This window comes from Aphelocoma coerulescens, chromosome 4 (assembly GCF_041296385.1).
Source record: "Aphelocoma coerulescens isolate FSJ_1873_10779 chromosome 4, UR_Acoe_1.0, whole genome shotgun sequence".
NCBI lineage: Eukaryota > Metazoa > Chordata > Aves > Passeriformes > Corvidae > Aphelocoma > Aphelocoma coerulescens.
The window spans coordinates 79,462,458-79,482,390 of record NC_091017.1 but is presented as its reverse complement, the minus strand read 5'-3'; the positions used below and the strand labels follow the sequence as shown (position 1 = coordinate 79,482,390).

At 43.6% G+C, this 19,933-nt stretch overlaps 1 protein-coding gene across 1 annotated transcript in view; it reads left to right on the top strand.

Annotated features, from left to right (window-relative positions):
- The window catches only part of ATRN (attractin), a 159,482-nt gene that overhangs the window by 43,401 nt on the left and 96,148 nt on the right, over positions 1–19,933 (top strand). The window contains exons 2-8 of the mRNA XM_069014859.1: positions 54–137; positions 4,307–4,420; positions 13,140–13,268; positions 15,177–15,382; positions 16,353–16,521; positions 17,858–17,948; positions 19,074–19,317. Of these exons, the coding sequence (XP_068870960.1) occupies positions 54–137; positions 4,307–4,420; positions 13,140–13,268; positions 15,177–15,382; positions 16,353–16,521; positions 17,858–17,948; positions 19,074–19,317 (1,037 nt within the window). The remainder of the gene's footprint in view (positions 1–53; positions 138–4,306; positions 4,421–13,139; positions 13,269–15,176; positions 15,383–16,352; positions 16,522–17,857; positions 17,949–19,073; positions 19,318–19,933) is intronic.

The window sequence follows — 19,933 nt, the reverse complement described above, 5'->3', positions numbered from 1 at the left end:
GAATGTTTAATACCACTGGAAACTAATGCTTGTCTTTGTTTTTTTATTTACAGACTCACTGAACCTTCAGGGTATGTCACAGATGGGCCTGGAAATTACAAATACAAGACAAAATGCACCTGGCTCATTGAAGGAAGGTGAGTGTGGGAAGCAGCTTGGGAGTTTTGTGTTCCTTACTGGGACTTTTAGGTGAGTTTTATCTGCACTGAATATTTTTAGGTCTCATAATTCCTTCTGGCTATTCTAAAAGCTAGATAGGGCAACACTTAATTGCTCTTGGTAAATAAATTTTTGTGCAACTGAGCCCTCTAAACTGACTTCTGATTAAAAGGTTTATGTTGAAAAAGTATGTGGTAAACAAAAATCAGTGCATTTCTGTAAATAATGAAGGATTATGAATTACTTAACTGATATCATAGTGGGCCATTCAGATGATGGGATTCACTGCATTGTTGGGGGCCTTCCCCCCTGCCGTGGGGTCCTGGGAGAGAGGCTCTGAGGGGGAGGCACGGGGTTCCCCTGCCCCTGGTCAGCCTCGTTCCCCGTTGGTTGTTTTGTGTTCCCCTGCGTGGGCAAGGACCCTCGGGTCTCGGGATTGAGCAGTTCCTCGGCAGAGCCCCGGCCATGCGGCTGGGGAAATAAACATCTCTGAAACATCTATCAAGAATCGGTCCATATATATTTCTTTGCCACGGGCCTCGTTGTTTGATATGCATGTTACAGTAATCCCCACTGTAACAACATATGGGATTTCTCAGTAGTATGAGAAACAAGAGAAAGCTCTGAAAGCTTTTATTCATGAAGAATCAGTTTCTGTAGTGATGAACTTCAGATGTTTCTTTACTCTCTGAGCCATGAGGACTTCAGAGGAACCATTGACCTTTTATTGCAAAGGTTTTCTAAACTGGGAGAAGTCCCTCAGATCTCTCCCCTTACTTTGCTGCCCTTCCTGTATTTGATCCTTATATTGCTTACAGCAATTTCTTGTACAGGTTTTTAGGAGTAGCATATTTAGTGTCTATCCTTTGTCACCTGATTGATGGTGCAGCAGTTCAGAGCGTCTCACTTGTTGAAGCATATTTTTGATAGTACCAAGCTGGTGCCAGGACTGTAAGAGCCATTTGTTAATCTCTAAAGCTTTTCCACGGTCAGATAGGATGCTGTGTGATAACATCTGTGTGTTCAGTCACATTCCATGTTGTTCCCTGAATCTGCAGGTAGAGAGGTCTGTGAATTGGCATGAGTCACATGAGAGCATGTACTCGTACGGGACGCTGCAAACTGAGGCCTCTTGGTATCTTGGAGGATCAGAACTGGAGAGGAACTTGGGACAAGGGCCTGGAGTACCAGGACAAGGGGGAATGGCTTTCCACTGCCAGAGGGCAGGGTTAGATGTGATATTGGGAAGGTATTGTTGTTCTTTGTCAGGGTGGTCCTGGCACAGGGTGCTCAGAGGGGCTGTGGCTGCTCCTGGATCCCTGGAAGTGTCTATGTCTAGGTTGGATGGGGCTTGGAGCAACTTGTCCATGGCAGGGGGTGGAACGAGATGGTGGTGAAGGTCCCTTCCTAGATGATCCACTCTATGGCTCTTTATTTGGGAGGTTTGATGAGTTAGAAGGAATTATTCATTGTATGTGCTTCAGACGTTTGTTTGGGTTGAGGAAGTTTAATTCCTAGACTCCCAAAGTACTCAAAACTGAGAGGTATGCTACTCCATAGAACCATCCAGAATGATGAAATTGAGAGGCAACCACTCACTATTAACTTTATAAGGAGCCCAGTTGTTTGAGGTGGTTAAGAGCAAAAGTTGGATGCTCCAAGTGGCTACACCTTTTAATTTTTGTAGGTAATAGGAATACAGCTGCAGATGGTTTGCAATTACAAATAATTAAAAAATGTTTCACAAGACCATTATTGCAGACAGACCAGTCTCAGCCATCCCAGCACAGCCAGCTTAACCCTCATAACTTCTGTTTTTAAAAGGATATTGTGACTCATATTTTTATCAGAAGTAAAGTGCTTCTCATGAGTCCTCAATAATGTCACCAAAGCTGCTCCTCCAGCCTATAATTACTACTGCTGAGAGGCTTCCTAGGGAACCAGCACTTTGTGGGGTTTGAAGTGAGAGCTTTCTTGCTGGAAAGACAGAAATGTTCCTCCGTATTCCGTAGCCAGGCATTTAGGTTGGAGTCCTTTTCCTGCCTGTGATGGTTTATACCCTACTGTCAGAGCATGGTGGTAAACAGAAAAGAGATAATCATGGTGATTAAAGCAGCTGAAATATGCAGCCATGTGAAAAGAGTCCAAGCTCGCTGCCAGAAGTGAAATTCCCAGAGATCTGGACTTGGAAAGCAGCACCTGCAAAGCTATTCAGTTCTGAGTGCCCTCACCTTGTTGCTGGCATTCCATTGTGAAGAGGGCTTTGAGGTTAGCAGAGAAGGGTAAAATCCGAGTACGCCATTGAAGATACTGGAGAAATTCAGATACAAAATAAGCCATGTGTTCCTTAGTGTTCTCATTTCCTTTCTGCACCGTTCCTGATTTTTTCTTGGCTGGTGTCTGTGCTATGTTCTCATCCCAGGGGAGTCCTTTTCATTTTTCCCAGGAGTGCGAACAAAGCAGATGAGATCCATGGAGCCTTAGGATCCCACGGCAGAACCATGCAATTTTGCAGATGAGGGCTGTCTTCTAACGGTCGTTGGCTGTTGCAAAGAGACTCTTCCTTTTTGTTTGTGGTCTGAAGCTTTATTGATTGACAGTTTCTTTCTGTTCTACAGCTGTCAGGCTATTCAAGTAGAAGCAAACCCCTATGACTCCATAGGCTGCTCAGTTCTGAAGTCAGAGGTACTCTTTGTACCTTTTCTTTAAGCAGGACATTATCCTTGAGTTTCACCTGCTGCTCTTTTTCCAAAGGCCTAGAGTAGATCGTTATACCTATTGAAAAATAGTCGCTTGCAGAGTAAGTCCCTAAAGACTTCCCCTGCTGTGGGAAGGAAGGAGTCTATGGCAAGCTGACATTTTCAAAATTTATTTGATTAGGATGAACAGGGATTTCATCTGAATCCAGGGGCAATGCTGTCAGGGTGATCCTAGTCACTTGTGTTTGTCCTTTCAACAGCTACAGCTGTGGGTGGGAACAAGCACTGCTGATATAGATTCACTCTCTTATTTGTTTCAGGTCCAAGCACAATGTTAGTGGTGTTTGCACCCCCTTGGAGCTGAGTCCTAAATTAAGTATCTGCTGTAGTTTCTCTATGATTGTCTTTAGATGTATCTTTTTATATTAGCCATGAAACAAATGGTATCTTACCACGTTGAAAAGCTGGACGTGCTCCGGCTGTGTGAGCTAGCCCCCAGAAGCCCCCATGCCGTGGGCTGATCCCAGAGTGGGCAGCAGGGGAGGGGGATTCTGCCCCTGGGCCCCCTCAGGTGAGAGCCCACCTGCTGAGCTGCCCGAGCCCTGGGGCCAACAGCAGAAGGATGTGGAGTTGCTGGAGAGAGCCCAGAGGAGGCCCCAAAGCTGCTCCAGGGCTGGAGCCCCTCTGCTCTGGAGGCAGCCTGGGAGAGCTGGGAATGTTCCCTTGGAGAAGGGAAGGAGCCAGGGAGAGCTGGGAGCCCCTTGCAGGGCCTAAAGGGGCTCCAGGGGAGCTGCAGAGGGACTTTTGGCTTGTTTGGACAGTGGCTGAGGTCACTTGGTTTGTTCAGCCTGGAGAAGACTGAGAGGAGACCTCATCAGTCTGCAACTTCGTTCTGAGGCATAGAGAAGGGGCTGACACTGATCTCTCTGTAGCCAGGGACAGGACCCAAGGGAATGGCTTGAAGCTGTGTCAGGGGAGGTTTAGTTTGGATATCAGGAAAAGGTTCTTTCCCCAGAGGGTGGTCAGACACTGAACAAGCTCTCCAGGGAATGGTCACAGCCCCAAGGCTGCCAGAGCTCCAGGAGGATTTGGACAATGCACTCAAGCACAGGGTGGGATTGTTGGGGTCCTGTGCAGGGCCAGGAGTTGGATTCAGTGATCCTTGTCAGTCCTTTCCAACTCAGCATATTCTGTGATTCTGTGATCTCTACTGCACAATACGACACAGTTTCTGACCATAAAGAACTTTTCGCTTAATACCAGGGGAGCCGCACACAAAAAAAAAACCAACCTGAGCCACAGCATATTTAATGCACCTATAGTTACACCAAGTCACTCAGTTTTAGTCTTGTCTGGACCAGAGCTTCACACCAGTGGAGTACTCGGAAGGGATTTTGCCCTGTGTGTTGAGTGGCTAATTACAATTTTTTTTTTTTTCTTCTTTACAGGCCAAACACAATCCTCAGGCTTCGATTCAATCACTTTGCCACAGAGTGCAGTTGGGACCATTTGTATGTGTATGATGGAGACTCAATTTATGCTCCCTTACTGGCAGCTTTTAGGTAAGTTCCCCTTGGTGAGACTGTTAACTGTAGCCAGTGGTATTTTCTTAAATTAGAGCCTGACTTAAGTATGGTTTCTAACATTGTAAACATGATCCAGTAATCCAAATGTATAAAACTGCAAGTGCAGCACATATAGCCGGTGTCCTTTTGTGCACTGTTTGTCAGCATAAACAATTAAGGAGTTGTTTTTCGCTTTTACAATGAACAAGTCATGTCACTGCACTGTAGCATGTAAGTATTATGTTTTCATTTCCAAATCCTGATTCTTTGAGAGACAAAAAAATTATTGTCATCTGTCTGGGCTAGAGATGATTTGGTGTGCAGGCTCCTTTGAGAGGAGAAAACTGCCCCTTTTATGAGTTTGAACATGATTTAGGAGTTAAACTTGTAGTGTGTCAATGCAGACAGAAGGGTAAAAGCCAGCTAATGTTGTAGACATGGAGGTCTCATGGAATTATGTGTATCTTTTATATACCTTGAACTTTAAACTTTTAAACTATTTGGAACATGTTCAGGAACAACAATGATGGATCAACCTTGTAAAAACAGAATCACAGGATCGTTTGGGTTGGGAGGGACCTTAAAGCTCATTCAGTGCCACCTCCTGCTGTGGGCAGGGACACTTTCCACTGTCCCAGGCTACTCCAAGCCCCAATGTCCAACCTGGCCTTGGATGCTGCCAGGGATCCAGGGGCAGCCACAGGTGCTCTGGGCACCCTGTGCCAGGGCCTCACTACCCTCACAAGGAAGGATTCCTTCCCGATATCCCATCCATCCCTGCACTCTGGCAGTGGGAAGCCATTCCCTGTGTCCTGTCCCTCCATCCCATGTCAAATGTTCCTCTCCAGCTCTTGATGTGTAAAACTATCCATTCTGCCAATACGTTACAGGTATTTGGCTTGTGATGAGAGATCAGTGTGGATGCTGGTGAACAATCGATATTTCATGCTGAGACCTAAATGTAACTTGTGCATTTCTGTATTTCAGTCTCATAGTCACACTACCACCTTATGTTTTTTATTCTTTAAACTGAAATTAGGAAAATAATCCTAAGTTATCTGTGGAAAAAACTAACAGTTCCCCTGGGACTCTGCTTGTTCCAAGTGGCTGCGTAACTATTTCCAGAATTAACCTGCTGCTGGGCTTCCTCTCATTTGTGAAATAAAGATCTAAAAATACTTTGTGTTTGTTCTAGAAAATCTTTGTAGTGTCTATGAGAGAAGATCAACAGAGGAACAAAAGTTGATAAAAATTTAAACCACCACATGTGGTTTTTTGGTCTTCAACTGCAAGTGTAGAGTTGTTTTGGAGTGAAGGAATGTTTCCCATAAAGCTTCAGACTAACGTGAGGTCAAAAAGGACATGTCATTTGAAGAAGAAGCAACCTTCTCTCTCCCAAAAACCTGGCAATGCCACCTGGAAGTGCTCTCCTGATATCATGCCCTGATTGATGTGCAGGAAGAGGAGGAAATGTCATCTTGACCCAAAGTCATTTTGTTCTAATCAAGCTATTTTTTAATACCCTGGTGAAAAGGTGAAATGATGATGATTGTGCCTGCCGTTTCTTGTGTGCTTTCCAAAAATTAATAGGCTTTTAAAACTGAAGTTATAAGTAGTTCACAGCACAGTTATGCTGTAGTTCACCATCACACAGTTATGGTTCAGACTGGGAAATCTTCTGTAAATCAGGAAGCCTGGGCCTGAGGACAAGCAGACGTGAGCTTAGTACAATAACATTTTTGAGGTAGGGAAAAAAAATCCAGTTTTTAAAAAAATTGCTTCTTTAGATGGCGTTTGAATTTAACGTCATTAGCACTGAGCTGTGGTGTTTAGTAATCCAAGTTCAGGAAATGGCAGATGCTTCTCATTTTGGTGAGGTACCAGAAAGCATCTGTTGAAAAACACCTTTCTCTAATACAAAATTAATGCACTGGAGTTTTTTAAGGGCAGTGTTCATATTTTCTCAATTTACTTGGGTTATATTAAATTTATTATTACCATAACTATATTTCCTTGTTCATTATTTTTTGCACCCTGCCAGGAGATTTGCAAGATTGAGCTTTGTACAGTTGGACCCTGTAAACTTTCAGAGTTTGTTGATAAACACTAGAAATTCCTTCCTCTCTGAACTCAGTTTTTGTTCCCTCCCTGGCTTTTTACAGCAGTTCCCTGAGCCTTCACTTCCTTCACTGCTCTCATTTGTTTTCTTGACCTTCTGATGCTCATTTATGTTTGTTCACAAGATGATATTTATCCTGAATATATATCTATCTTGTATATATGTAAGATGATCTTGGAAATCCTCAGCACTGGATTATAGGGAAGCTTTAAATTGGTTTTAGCAGTTTTTAACAGCAATAAATATTTGCATAATGGCAACATTTACACAGTTGAAGTGTCTGCACAGACTAAACTCCTGGTAGTCTGAGAGCCCCCAGAGCTGCCTGGTCCTGCACATTAAGCTTTTTTTAATTAAACAGCATTAAAAATCTTTGCTGGTTTATATTTGTGATCATGGGCACAATGAGACTGTGTAAATGTGCTGCTTCAAAAATGCAATACAAGAACATGGAAACAAATGCAGCATGTTTGTCAGCACTGATGAAGAAATCTGAATTAGATAAACTCCACTCAGCACCTGTGAACTTTGTTGGTTTTGTTAACTTTACACCACATTAAACATTTACCAGAGCTGGTTTTGCACCTTTATTTTCATTTTGCTGTGGTTGGCAGGGGGTGTTTTCCTCATCAAACCCAGTTGTACTTGTGCAAGACCTTTGGCAATGGCCCAGAAGCTCCTGGTGCTTGCTATCAGGTGCCAGATAGATGGTCATGTGAGCCCTTGTTCCCTCAGGAAACAGGATCAGCTCCCCATCCTTTTGTTACTTGCTGGTCAATATGGCGCTTGAGCACCCAAATTTGAATGTAGGGTTGAGTTGGGTTGGAAGGGTCTGATCTGTCTCTCAAAGTAGGGCGACAGTCAGAGCCCTTTGCTCAAGACTTCGTCCAGTCAAGGTGTGAATTTATCTTTAGGATGGAGATCTCGTTGATCCTCTGGGTCAGTGGTCCAGAGATTGATGTTAAAAAATAAAAAGAAGAATGGTAAAAAATGAATCTAATACTAATGTCTAGTCACAATATCTTGCTGCAACCTGTGTGTGTGGCCTCCTGTCCTTTTCTTGTGAACCTCTGGTATTCCCTTCTCTCTGATCTCTCCTGGGGTAGTTGAGGTCTGAAATTGGATTTCACCCTTCTTCAGCCATCTCTCCTTGAAGGTAAAGACACCTCATTCCTTCTACCTCTCCTTGTACATAGATCATATGGTTGACCTGCCTCTATTTTTTCCTACTATTCCCTCAACTGTTTGCCAGAAATTGTAACTGACCTTGCTACCATGGGAACATGTATCTAGCTTGGGGGCTCCAACAGCAGAAAGATGTGGAGCTGCCAGAGCAAGTCCAGAGGAGGCCACGGAGATGCTCCAAGGGCTGGAGCTCCTCTGCCATTGACACAGGCTGGGAGAGCTGGGTGTGTTCCCCTGGAGAAGAGAAAGTTTCAGGGAGACCTCAGAGCCCCTACCAGTGCGTAAAAGGGCTCGTGAGAGCTGGAGAAGGACTTTGGACGAGGGCCTGGAGTGAGAGGACAAGGCGGAATGGCTTCCCACTGCCAGAGGACAGGATTAGATGGGATATTGGGAAGGCATTGTTCCCTGTGAGGGTGGGGAGGCCCTGGCGCAGGGTGCCCAGAGAAGCTGTGGCTGCCCCTGGATCCCTGGGAGTGTCCAAGGCCAGGATGGACGGGGCTTGGAGCAGCCTGGGACAGTGGGTGCTGTCCCTGCCCATGGCAGGAGTTGGAATGAGATGATCCTTAAGGTCTCCTTCCAGCTTAAACTGTTCCATGATTCTATGCTAACAACAGTCATGAAAGAACTGAGGAGGTTTTTTGGGCAAAGCCCCTGATCTGGAGGGTTCTGCAGATGGACAGGCTTCCCTGTGGTGGTGCTGCAGCAGCTGGGTCTGTGTGTAATGCAAAAAGGGAAGAAGGTTTCAAGAAAGATTGTACTTTGAGGTGCTGCCAGCTCTATAATGAATCTATCATCTATTTTTTTAGTAAGTCTTGTTGCAATGGCTTTGTTTCCTTAAAAGTCCATGTTTGGGAGTCATCTTGCTTCATTTCAGACAATAAATTTGAGATGTCTCCTTGTATTCTCCTCCCTCCTTTTTTATTTTTTTTTGCTACTGTTTTATTTTTAGTCTTCTGTAATTTCTGTTTTTAGTTTGTTTAGTTTTACTCTTGTAGTTCTGAGTATAGATGAGATGCATGGACTGGTTTTTAGTAACAGAAATCTTGCCATTTTGTGTACATGTGTGTCCAGATAGATCAAGGTATTTAAAAATTAGGATAATTGGATTTTGATGGATTGCAAAGCTTATTTTTCAGTATCATCTTTATCCTTTTACTCCTCTGTGACCTCTACTCTGTGTTTTCTCTCTTTCCTTTTGTGACTCCCAATTCTGCTTGTTTTCTGCCCAGTAGAATGTCTCATACTTCTGATCTCTAACAGGTTGTGTCTCAGGAGGAAATGAGGAATATACCAGTACTGTGATACTCAGATAGCAAATCCAGGAAAAGTAATAGAGGAGGTGCCCTTTGTTTTATATTATTCTGGTTTTTCAACGGTCTAGGGGAAAGAACAGGGCAGTGTGTGCAGGGCAGTGGAGAAGTTGGGTCTCCTGGACATAATTGTGGACTTCAGTACTTGAAGTGAGCCTCCATATTGAGTTGGAGAGAGATTTTGGACAAGAGCATCGAGTGACAGTACAAGGAGGAATGGCTTCCTACTGACAGAGAGTAGGCCTAGATGGGATATTGGGAAGGAATTTTTCCCTGTGAGGGTGATGAGGCCCTGGCACAGGGTGCCCAGAGCAGCTGTGGCTGCCCCTGGATCCCTGAAGTGTCCAAGGCCAGGTTGGATGGGGCTTGGAGCAGCCTGGGACAGTGGAAAGTGTCCCTGCCCATGGCACGGGGCTGGAACAACATGATCTTTAAAGTTTCTTCCAACCCAGGCCATTCTGTGCTTCATTGATTCTGTGATACTGTTTTATTTTCTGCCACTGACTTCACAAATCCATCTTACAGAAAATAGATGTTATTTCAGTGCAAAGCAGAGGTTTGCCTTTCTCTGGGTGTCACTGGGCAGCTGAGCTGAGTAGGAGTGTTTATTTGCTTTGGAGTAGAGATGGTTGCAAAATGTTTTGAAACTTTATGAAAGGAAATAAAAGCGGAGTGTTGTGAAACATGCTAATCGTGGCCAGAGTTGCTCAGAGATTCTGGATCATAATTTAAAGGAAGTTTTGCGTAATCCTTTATCATTCTGATTCTGCGTATTGGATTCTTCTTCATGGCAGATGTAAATTCTGTTTGTGCATCTGTTTATTCCATATGATGCTGGCAGCATTCTTGTCAAACAAATCCCAAATTTGAGATTTGAGATTTGTGATTTCTGTGATAGTCCTTTCAATAGGAAAGACTATTGAAGGCAATTTTTGTCTTGCCTTCCATCTATTTTGCCCTGTAATATCAGTGATAAGTGCTGAAGAAGAAACTAGAACGAAGAAATTTTTTTCTTGTCCCTGACCTGCAGTTTTCCTTACCCAAATTATTTTCAAATGTCTGTTTTCCCGTGGTGGAGGTATAGTGTCCTACAGTTTCCATTACAAAGGAATATTATGAACCAAACAAGAAGTTTGTTAGGCTTTTTGTTCTTTGATTTTATGGGAGATGGTCTTCTGGGAGAGATGAACTTCAGAAGTCTCAAATGTTGAGAATGAAACAAGGCACCTCTTCCAGAGAGAGGAAAATATAATTAATTTTGCCTTTTAATCCCATATCCTTGAGAAGCAAATGAGCAGTGGGGGGAAATCCGGCTTTCTCATAAGGAAATATTTATTGAACTGCGTATCTGCAGATGTGCTGGAGGTGTTTAGCCAAAATGTGGGATCAGGTTCTGGTGATTTTATGGCGTGTTGGTAAAATGTCCACTGTAAGACTTGTTGTGCAGGAAGGGCTGTTGTGCAGTTTGCAGTGTGATCCCACTGTAGGTTGCTCATTCATTTGCTGGTTTTGGTGCAAATACCCCAAAATCTGTAGCAAAAAGGATCGCTGGGTGTTTGTTCTATTCTTGGAGCACACCATTGTATTGTACTGTGGGGACAGAAAAATTCAGGTCACAAAAAAGTGCTTTCCGGGTGGTATTAATGGATGCTGTGGATAGCTGGGAGTGATTTCCTTGAGCGGATAAACTCATTTACTCTGTCCTAGGAAACTGTCTTCAACTGCATTTGCTTTCTATTCTAAATAGATGTGGAAAGAGGAAAAGTAAGTTCTTTTCGGGGGGGAAATTCTTTTCATCATTGCTTTTTAGTTGATGGTGGCCTTGGATACTCAGGAGTTGCAGGGCACGGGACAAGGCTCGGCTGTTTTCCCAGGAGAGCGGCTGGAGCTGCCTCTGGTTCCCTGCCCGAAACACGCCACTCTGCGACTTGAAGTCTCTACTTGTCACAAAGCTTCAACTTTGCCTTTGAAAATGGAAGTGAGGCTGAGGAAAGACGGATCTGTACAGGAAAATAGCAGCTGACTGTGAATAGGGGGTGGTAGGCAATGTGCTGTGCATGGATAAAGGCTTTTAAAAACATAAATTCAATAGACTTTGAATTTGTGCCAGCTTTGATGCCTGTTGTATGAGAGAGGAATTAACTTTTTCATTTTTTTATTGTCGGGCTTCTGTTAAATGAAGAATAAACATTCCCTTTTAGATACAAAGTATTTAGTGCAATAGGTAAATAGGTGGTAGTTACTTTTTTCAAAGCTCATTGAGTCTCCTTGTCAGTTTACTGCAATTATTTTGACAAACCATTATATAAATCTGTAGTGTGTCCAGTCTGGAATACTGTAGATAGTCTTGCCCACCATCTTTGCTTCTCTCTGCCAGTCCTGGAAAACGAAAAGGCTGTAGGATCTCAGAGAACCTGGAAGGGTGAGAGAAACATCCAAGGCGTCCAGAAGTGTGAAGCAAAGAATGAGGTGGGAGCTGGGAGAGTGCCAGACTTCTAGGATAGAAAAGACAACAAATGTGGATGTGATGAGTCAGGTGGAGCTTATAAAAGAAGAGATGACAGGAAGATGTGGTGCAGTTGACGTGCCTGAGGGGTGAGATTGCATCCAGAAGGACCTGGACAGGCCCAAGGAGCAGCACTGTAGGAACCTCATGAGGTTCAACAAGGTCAAATGCAAGGTCCAGTATCAGATTGGAGGAGTCCCGAGTACCAGAAGAGACTGGGGGATGGAGGGATTGAGAGCAGCTGCGGGGAGAAGGACTTGGGGATGCTGGTGGGTAAGAGACTGGATGTGCCTTGGCCTTGTGAGCTGGGGCCGAGAATGACCCCCATGCCCTTGGCTGATCCCAGAGTGGGCAGCAGGGGAGGGGGATTCTGCCCCTGAGCCCCCACCTGCAGAGCTGCCCCAGCCCTGGGGCCAACAACAGAAGGATGTGGAGCTGCTGGAGAGAGCCCAGACGAGGCCCCAGAGCTGCTGCAGGGCTGGAGCCCCTCTGCTCTGGAGGCAGCCTGGGAGAGCTGGGAATGTTCCCTTGGAGAAGGGAAGGAGCCAGGGAGAGCTGGGAGCCCCTTGCAGGGCCTAAAGGGGCTCCAGGAGAGCTGCAGAGGGACTGGGGCCAAGGCATGGAGGGACAGGAGGCAAGGAATGCTTTCCACTGGGAAAGGGCAGGGCTGGATGGGATATTGGGACAGAATTGCTGGCTGGGAGGGTGGTGAGGCCCTGGCATAGGGTGTCCAGAGCAGCTGTGGCTGCCCCTGGATCTCTGGAAGTGTTCCAGAACAGACTAGATGGGACTTGGAGCACCCTGGTCTAGTGGAAGGTTTCCCTGCCCATGGCAGTGAGTGAAATGAGATGAGCTTTATGTCTCTGGTTTAAGCTTCTAATGCAAACCAGTCTGTGATTCTATGACTGACTGCTCTTACTTCTCATAGAAAAGGAACCCGAGAGGCAGCAAGTCAAAAATGAGTAGAGTAATCCTTTCTCTGCTGTTGTGGACTTAAATTGTTAACCTTACTGCTGCAGATTTTTTCAGGTGAAAAGCATATAAACGATTAAGAAAGGAATTGGATAGAAGCATGGATGTATGGTTTATTTAACTGTGCTGACTTGGGTGCATTCTCCAGGTCTAAGCATCTGAACTGGGTGTCTGGAAGCTGCATTACACATCAACAAAATGCTCTGTACTTGCTTGATTTGTCGCAACCTTTCCCAATCATTTTTGTAGCCCACAGTCAGGAGGAAATCTGGGCTCAGCAGACCTTTAGTTTGACTTCGTAATACAGATTTTATTCTTTTGGGACACATTAATTTCTGTTTCCAAACATGCTACCTTGTTTTATGAATGGGACCTGCTTAATTCATTGCTGAGTAACAAGGGAGGGAACGGTTTTTGATAAGGTTAACTAACATTCTAGATAGCTTCAGATTTTCTCAAGTTAAATACTTTCAATAGATACTTATTTACGATTCCACAAATTCATTATACTTCAGATAATGGAAGTATGTTGAGTTTCAATTATTTTATTAGTACTGGTGCATTTACTCTTGTTGCTGTGCTCCCTTTTATTTCTCTTCTAATACTGTTCTTTTACTTTTCCAGTGGTCTTATTGTTCCTGAGAAAGAGAGCAATGAAACAGTACCTGAAGTTGTAGCTACTTCTGGATATGCTCTTCTACATTTCTTCAGTGATGCTGCCTATAATCTCACAGGGTTTAACATCACCTATAAGTAAGTGGCTCCACTCCACAGTGATGCTGCAAGTTGAGCAAAAGGAGATTTCTTCTTTTCTCACTTTTGTCTTGAAATAAACAATTGCCATTGAAGTGTCTAATTATGAGCAGGCACCTGAAATTTGATTTTTATCTTTATTATACCCTTGCAACAGCTAATAAGTGGCATGTGCTCAATGCTACAACTTGTCAGTGTGGACAAATGTTTGCTCCAAGAGACATTGTATTACTTGTTTTATGTTATTAGATCAGTTTGATTGTATCTAATCAAGAAGAATTGATGTATTTTGTGCATGTCTGTGCTCTTTGTGCAGAGATACTTCTGCACGAACACACTTTTCCATCAGCCACACATTTCACTTGAGACACTGGGCTGTACCTGGTCTTGAGGATCCTCATCCTTGGGATGCTCTTTCTTATTCAATCCCTGGGTTGAATCCCTTAATCTGGTTTTGTTTTATTCTGGAATGGTTTTATATTCTTTCATTCATATTCTGAATAGATGGGTGCTTTCTGTTCACTGACATGTATTTAGTCCTCATTGATGAGCTTTTTAAAAGTAATTCTGTTGTGTTCCCTAATTCATCAACTGCTTTTAGAAAGGTTTTGTCTTGAAGTAAATGTATCAACATACTCACAGAGATGGAATCTTTTGCTTCTCTAGGGATCATGAGCTTTGAAATTTTTTGCTCCTGCAGGTGCAAGTTATGTTTGTGCCACACTGGGAGATTTAATTTGGGAGTAACCTGCAGAAGGTCTCACCTCTTTCAGAAAAAACAGCTGGAAAAACAGTCACAACTGACTTTTTGCAAAAATTGAGTTTCTCTTAAAATAAGGAGCTTAGTTTTTGAATATCAAGTCTCGGTGCTTTCATCCTTAGTAAGAACATAAAGATGTGCTTAATAATGCGCATAATAGTGAATTCTTTGAAAAATAGGGGGCATCCAGAACCCCCTGAAAGCTCCAGAAGAAGATGAGGAGCCTTTGCAAAGTTACTTGAATCAGAGGAGCTAAAGCAGCAGCATGCGCCAAGTCTGGCTGATTGTGTAAACCAGGACTCCATCTACTGCCAGCTGTTGGGTTTGCACCATTGCAAAAAAAAAAAACAAAAAAAACCAATATTCTTTTAATTCTTCACTTTCTTCATATTTTCAAACAATTTTCAAGTGCTGTTTTGTGTTCTGGTTCTTAGGTTTCCTTGTAACATTTTTTTCAGCAAGTAGATTAAATGGTACATTTGTTTCCTTTAACTGTCTTCATAGTTACTACTGGGTGTAGGTCCTCAACAAACACTTGTGAAATTATGTCTTGGAGCCCGTGACAGTGAGAATAATGGGTAGTAATCCCCATCTGTGTATTATACTGGTTGATACACCAGCAAAAACTGGAGTCTGGAAATTAATATGATCTCAAAATTTGGACCTTTACCAAGGATGTATCTGGTTTTTGCCTCAGCTACATTGCACATATTATAAAATCAGAAATTATTCAAAGCAGGCACGTCTTTGGCTTAGGTTTCATCTCCAGTGTGTTCTCTTGGTAAGCAGATCCTAGAATAGTACCCGATCGTGAGCAGTTTAAGTATAAATTTCACAGACACCACAGCAGCCTTATACTTTGATTAAATTCCTCCCTTACTGTTGGGTGTTTTAAGGCAAGTAATTTGCCTTACAAATGGCTAAAAATCATATTGATAATTTTCTCAGAGGAGCTGAGAGTTTAACTTGTGAAATGAAGCAGTTCTGTAGGAATAGAGTACACATCTCTATAGGTCCATCACACCAGGTATCAGATGACAGTCTCTTGGTTTGTAATGATTTGTATTAACTTTGTTCAGCGTCACTCTTGCCTTTGTTAATAAGTATTGGGGATCTGCTTCCTTCCTGACAAACTGCTCTGTCCCCAGTTTCAATATGTGTCCCAATAACTGCTCTGGCCGAGGGGAGTGCAAGCTCAACAGTAGCACCAGCGCTCTGCAGTGTGAGTGTGCCACATACTGGAAGGGAGAAGCTTGTGACATCCCCTACTGCACCGAGGATTGCGGGGCACCTGAGAGAGGCCGGTGCAACTTCAACGACTCTAAAGCGTGTTTGTGCTCTGCAGGCTGGCAAGGTGAGTGTCGTGGTGGGTATAGAGAACTTCTGGGATGCGTTTTCTATGTGTGGAACTGGAAGTTTAATTGGGAGTACGTGGGAATGTTCTGCATGACAAGTATTAGCATTTTGACTAGGAACAGAGTATCTGCTTTTTAAATTTAAAAGATCATCCTTCATTTGGAAGGATGGATATGCTGGAGAGGAGGTCACAGAGAGGCTCCAAGGGCTGGAGCCCCTCAGCTCTGGAGATGGGCTGGGAGAGCTGGGGCTGCTTACCTGGAGAAGGGAAGGCTCCAGGGAGAGCTCAGAGCCCCTTGCAGGGCCTAAAGGCACTCCAGGAGAGCTGGAGAAGGACTTTGGACAAGGGCCCAGAGTGACAGGACAAAGGGGAATGACTTTAAATTGAAACTGGGTTGTTTTAGGTTAGACATAAGGAAGAAATTTTTACAGTGAGGGGAGGGGAGGCCCTGGCACAGAGCCCAGACCAGCTGTGGCTGCCCCATCCCTGGAAGTGTCCAAGGCCAGGTTGGATGGGACTTGGAGCACCCTGGTCTAGTGGAAGGTGTCCCTGCCCATGGCAGGAGTTGGAAGGGAATCCTTCCAACCCAACCCAGTCTGTGAGTCTGTGTTTTCTTACAATTGCTTTTAAGAGCAACTTCGTCACCATCCAAAGTGGAACCAACCCGTGGTATGCAGGCATCACTTCAAACCTCATTCCTATGCATCTAAAGGAAATTTGAACCTGGTTGTCATAGCTGACCTGTTTGAACATGTAAAATGCCTTGTTCTCATGTCCAGCTGATCTGATCAGCCATGTCCAACTTGGCAATGATTTGGGCTGAACATACATTTTTCCTTTGCAAAAACCTACTGACATGTAAGAGTTAGTGTCATATTAAATGCAACCAGCTACAGCACTGGCAGGAGATAGACCTCCAGCTGAAATAAAGGCTTTGGAAAAAAAGAGTTTTTAAACCTTTTCCCAGGTCCTGGCTGTTCAATTCCTCTTCCTGCAAACCAGTCATTTTGGACCCGGGAGGAGTACTCTCTTCCAAAACTTCCTAGAGCATCCCACAAAACCGTCATCCATGACAATAAAATGTGGATTGTTGGAGGCTATGTCTTCAATCATTCTGACTCTCAGAAGGTTTTAGCGTGAGTATACACCCAAATAATAAAAACTAAAGAGAGGAACTTAGATTTGAGAGCTAACTTTGCTTTGGTCTATGCTTCATCTCCAAGGGAAAACAACTGTAATAAAAATGAAGGCTCATGTTTGAGATGGGGGAAAATCTTGCTAAGGGGTGCTAATTTGGGAAAAGAAAAGCATAAGGTTCCTGATGTTCAGTGAGTTTTTGATTCATCTGTGTCTGACAGCATTTAACTATTCCCCATATATTTCTGGGCCAGCTCCTAAATTATATCTGGCCTCATATTCAAAGAGGGTAGTTTTGCTTCAGTGTTTTTAGCCCTTCCCTGTGTCATGTCTGTGTGACTTCAGAGTTTTGGGCTCCTTAATTAACGCATACTGACTACTCTGGATAGTTATCCATAGTGGATGGGATACCAAACAGGGAGTGGCATTAGGATGAGGACATTTATGCAATTGTTAGAGAAGATTTAACAGTAACTAAAATATCAAGTAATAATTGTGTGCTTCATGGAAATACTCCATTTAAAAAAACGCAGCTTTTGTGTTGTATTTGGACAGATCCAGACAAAAGCTGGATTTTTTTCCAGGGATACTCGCATACCTCACTTTGATAAACCTAAGTGAGAGCTGTGTATTCTGCACTTGCCTCCGGAGATAATGGTTCTTACAGGGGAAGAGGAGCTGAAAACACGCATTTAAATGTAGAACACTTGCTAGATGCACCCACAATTTACTCCTCCAAAGTCACACCTCATTTTTTAATAGGATACCCTATGGCTTTGTTGAATGCTTTCTCAGAGATGATTTTATCTCACAAGGCTCTAAGCCTGGCAAGTACAGTGCATTATTTTAGATAAAAAGCCACAAGCCATTTTCAGGGCAGAGGGCTTATGTTATTTCAAGCATGAATGGCAAAGGCATAATTAAAAAGTGCTTTTTAAGCACTGGCAGATTTTTTTTGATCAAGTATTTGGAAATTACCTAAGTTTAGTGTAAAGTTTTCATACTGTTTTGAGGGAGAGGTGGTGTAAGTTATCACAGCTTAATAGGCAATGCATTAGCTCTTGGGTTTGTATGGAAAAGAAAAGAGGGCAAAGGAAATCAATATGTGGATGTTGAGTAATACAGCAGGTTCAGCTGGATTTTTTTAACCCATAAGTAGTTTGTGTGAGCTTTGTGCATGCTGAAATCATGGCAGGATTTATTATTTTAGTAAATAATTATATCTAATATATTAAGTTGGTAGATAATTTTCCCCAAATCTTAGAAAGGACAAGAAATCATATTCTCAGCTTTAATACCTATTTCTTGGAAAATAATTCAGTTTTTGTTACACAGGTATGATCTTATTTCTGAAGAGTGGCTTCCACTGAACAACTCTGTGAACATGGTAGAGATGAGATATGGTCATTCGTTGGCATTACACAAGGTAAGTTCAGTGTTCCAGACTCACTTCCCAGCTGTATTCCCTTCTTCTCTCCTGCTTCCCACCCCTTATCACAGATCAGTCTTGCTTTGGGAGAAGTGTTCCTCATTCAGCAGCTTGTCCATGCTTAGTCCAGGCTGTATACTTGTGCTCTAGGGAATCCTTGGATGGGTGTCCTAGGAAGTCTGTAGTGCTTCTGCTGTGTGTTCCTTCTTTGCCCTTTTTCCAGAGATTTTAAGGAGGACTGAGGTCAGTGAGTCCATAATTTCCTTCTTTCTGTCTGTGCTGACAAGACATGCCTGAGGCTGAGTTTGCTGGAGTTCAGCTGGTTCTCCAGCTGCCTTTTATGTAGATCACATAAATATTTTTATGAGCTCTGTTGTCCAAGACACCAAAGCAGAGCTGGAGAATTAGGGATTTTTGTTTCTTGCTCTGCAAGTAAACTTGTGAATCTAATCTTCCAGCATCTGACACAGCAAGCAGATTTGACTGTTTTCATCTCCTTTCTCACCTGCGTGCCTTGCTGTGAGTGAAGGCCATGTGAGAGCAGGATGGGAAAGTCTTTGGAAAGGAAATAAGGCTGAGCCATTATTGACCTTTGAGTTTTGGAATGTTTTTTAGCTCAAACAGTGCAGACCTGTACAAAACTTAATTATAAATACTCAAAAAATGCCACACACTGCCATTCACAGACAGAGCATTTGGAGAACCTCAAAGGATGGAAATTCATCTTGGAATCACAAAATGGTTTGGGTTGGAAGGCACCTTAAAGCTCATCTAGTCCCAACCACCTGCCATGGGCAGGGACACCTTCCATTATCCTAGGGTGCTCCAAGCCCCGTCCAACCTGGCCTTGAACACTTCCAGGGGTGGGACAGCCACAGCTGCTCTGGGCACCCTGTGCCAGGGCCTCATTACCCTCACAGGGAAGAATTTCTTTCCAATATCCCATCTAACCCTGTCCTCTGCCAGTGTGAAGCCCTGAGTCCTGTCACTCCAGGCCCTTGTCCACAGCCCCTCTCCAGGGGACTTTATTAAGTAACTTCAGACCAGTAGCTTCATTCCTTACCAAGTAGCTGTTTCCTAAATGCTAAACTCCTTGGCTTTATTTTGTCCGACTTCTTTCAGGATAATATCTACATGTATGGTGGTAAGATAGATGCAACGGGGAACGTGAGCAGCCAGCTGTGGGTGTTCCACATTTCCAACCAGAGCTGGGCCCTGGTGACTCCGAAGGCCAAGGAGCAGTACGCTGTGGTTGGACACTCAGCTCACATCGTCACTCTGCAGGACAACAGCACCGTCATGCTTGTCCTGTTTGGGCACTGCCCTCTCTATGGGTACATCAGCAATGTCCAGGAGTACAACCTGGGTGAGTATGACTGGGGCCCTCTGCCAGTCACTTGAAGTGTAAGAGTTGGTTTGAAAGTTATTTAAATTACTCATGTTCAGATAGCAAAACACAGGCAAATGTGTTCTCCTCCTCCTGTTTGTATTTACAAGAAGTTGAACCTAACATATTTGTATAATCCAGTGAGCAGGCAGCCATGTGACTCCAGCTTTAATACACAGTGTTAGGTCCCAAAGACATAAAGCTGTAATTGAGAGACTAAGCAGGACAGTTGGGGGGCAATTGAGATTAATTTTCCTCTCTCCCTCTGAAAAAAACCCTCCACTTCTGTAGTTATTTTTTAATTCTGGAATTATGATAATGACTGTAACAATTCAGACCAAATATCTGCTTAATACCTGATACTCATGTCCCCAGCAGCAGATGCTTAGGGAAAGAGATGCTGAATTTCTGGATTCCCATATCCCTGATAGATCTGACCCTCGTATCCTGGAATAGTCCAGGCTCTGATTTTAGGATCCAGAGATTTCTAGTATCATCAGGGAAGAAGCACAGGAAGCTTTCCAGGTAAACCGAACTCCTGCCTAACTCAGAAATGGAGGCACGTTCCGGGCTCCATGGACCAAGTTCACAACAG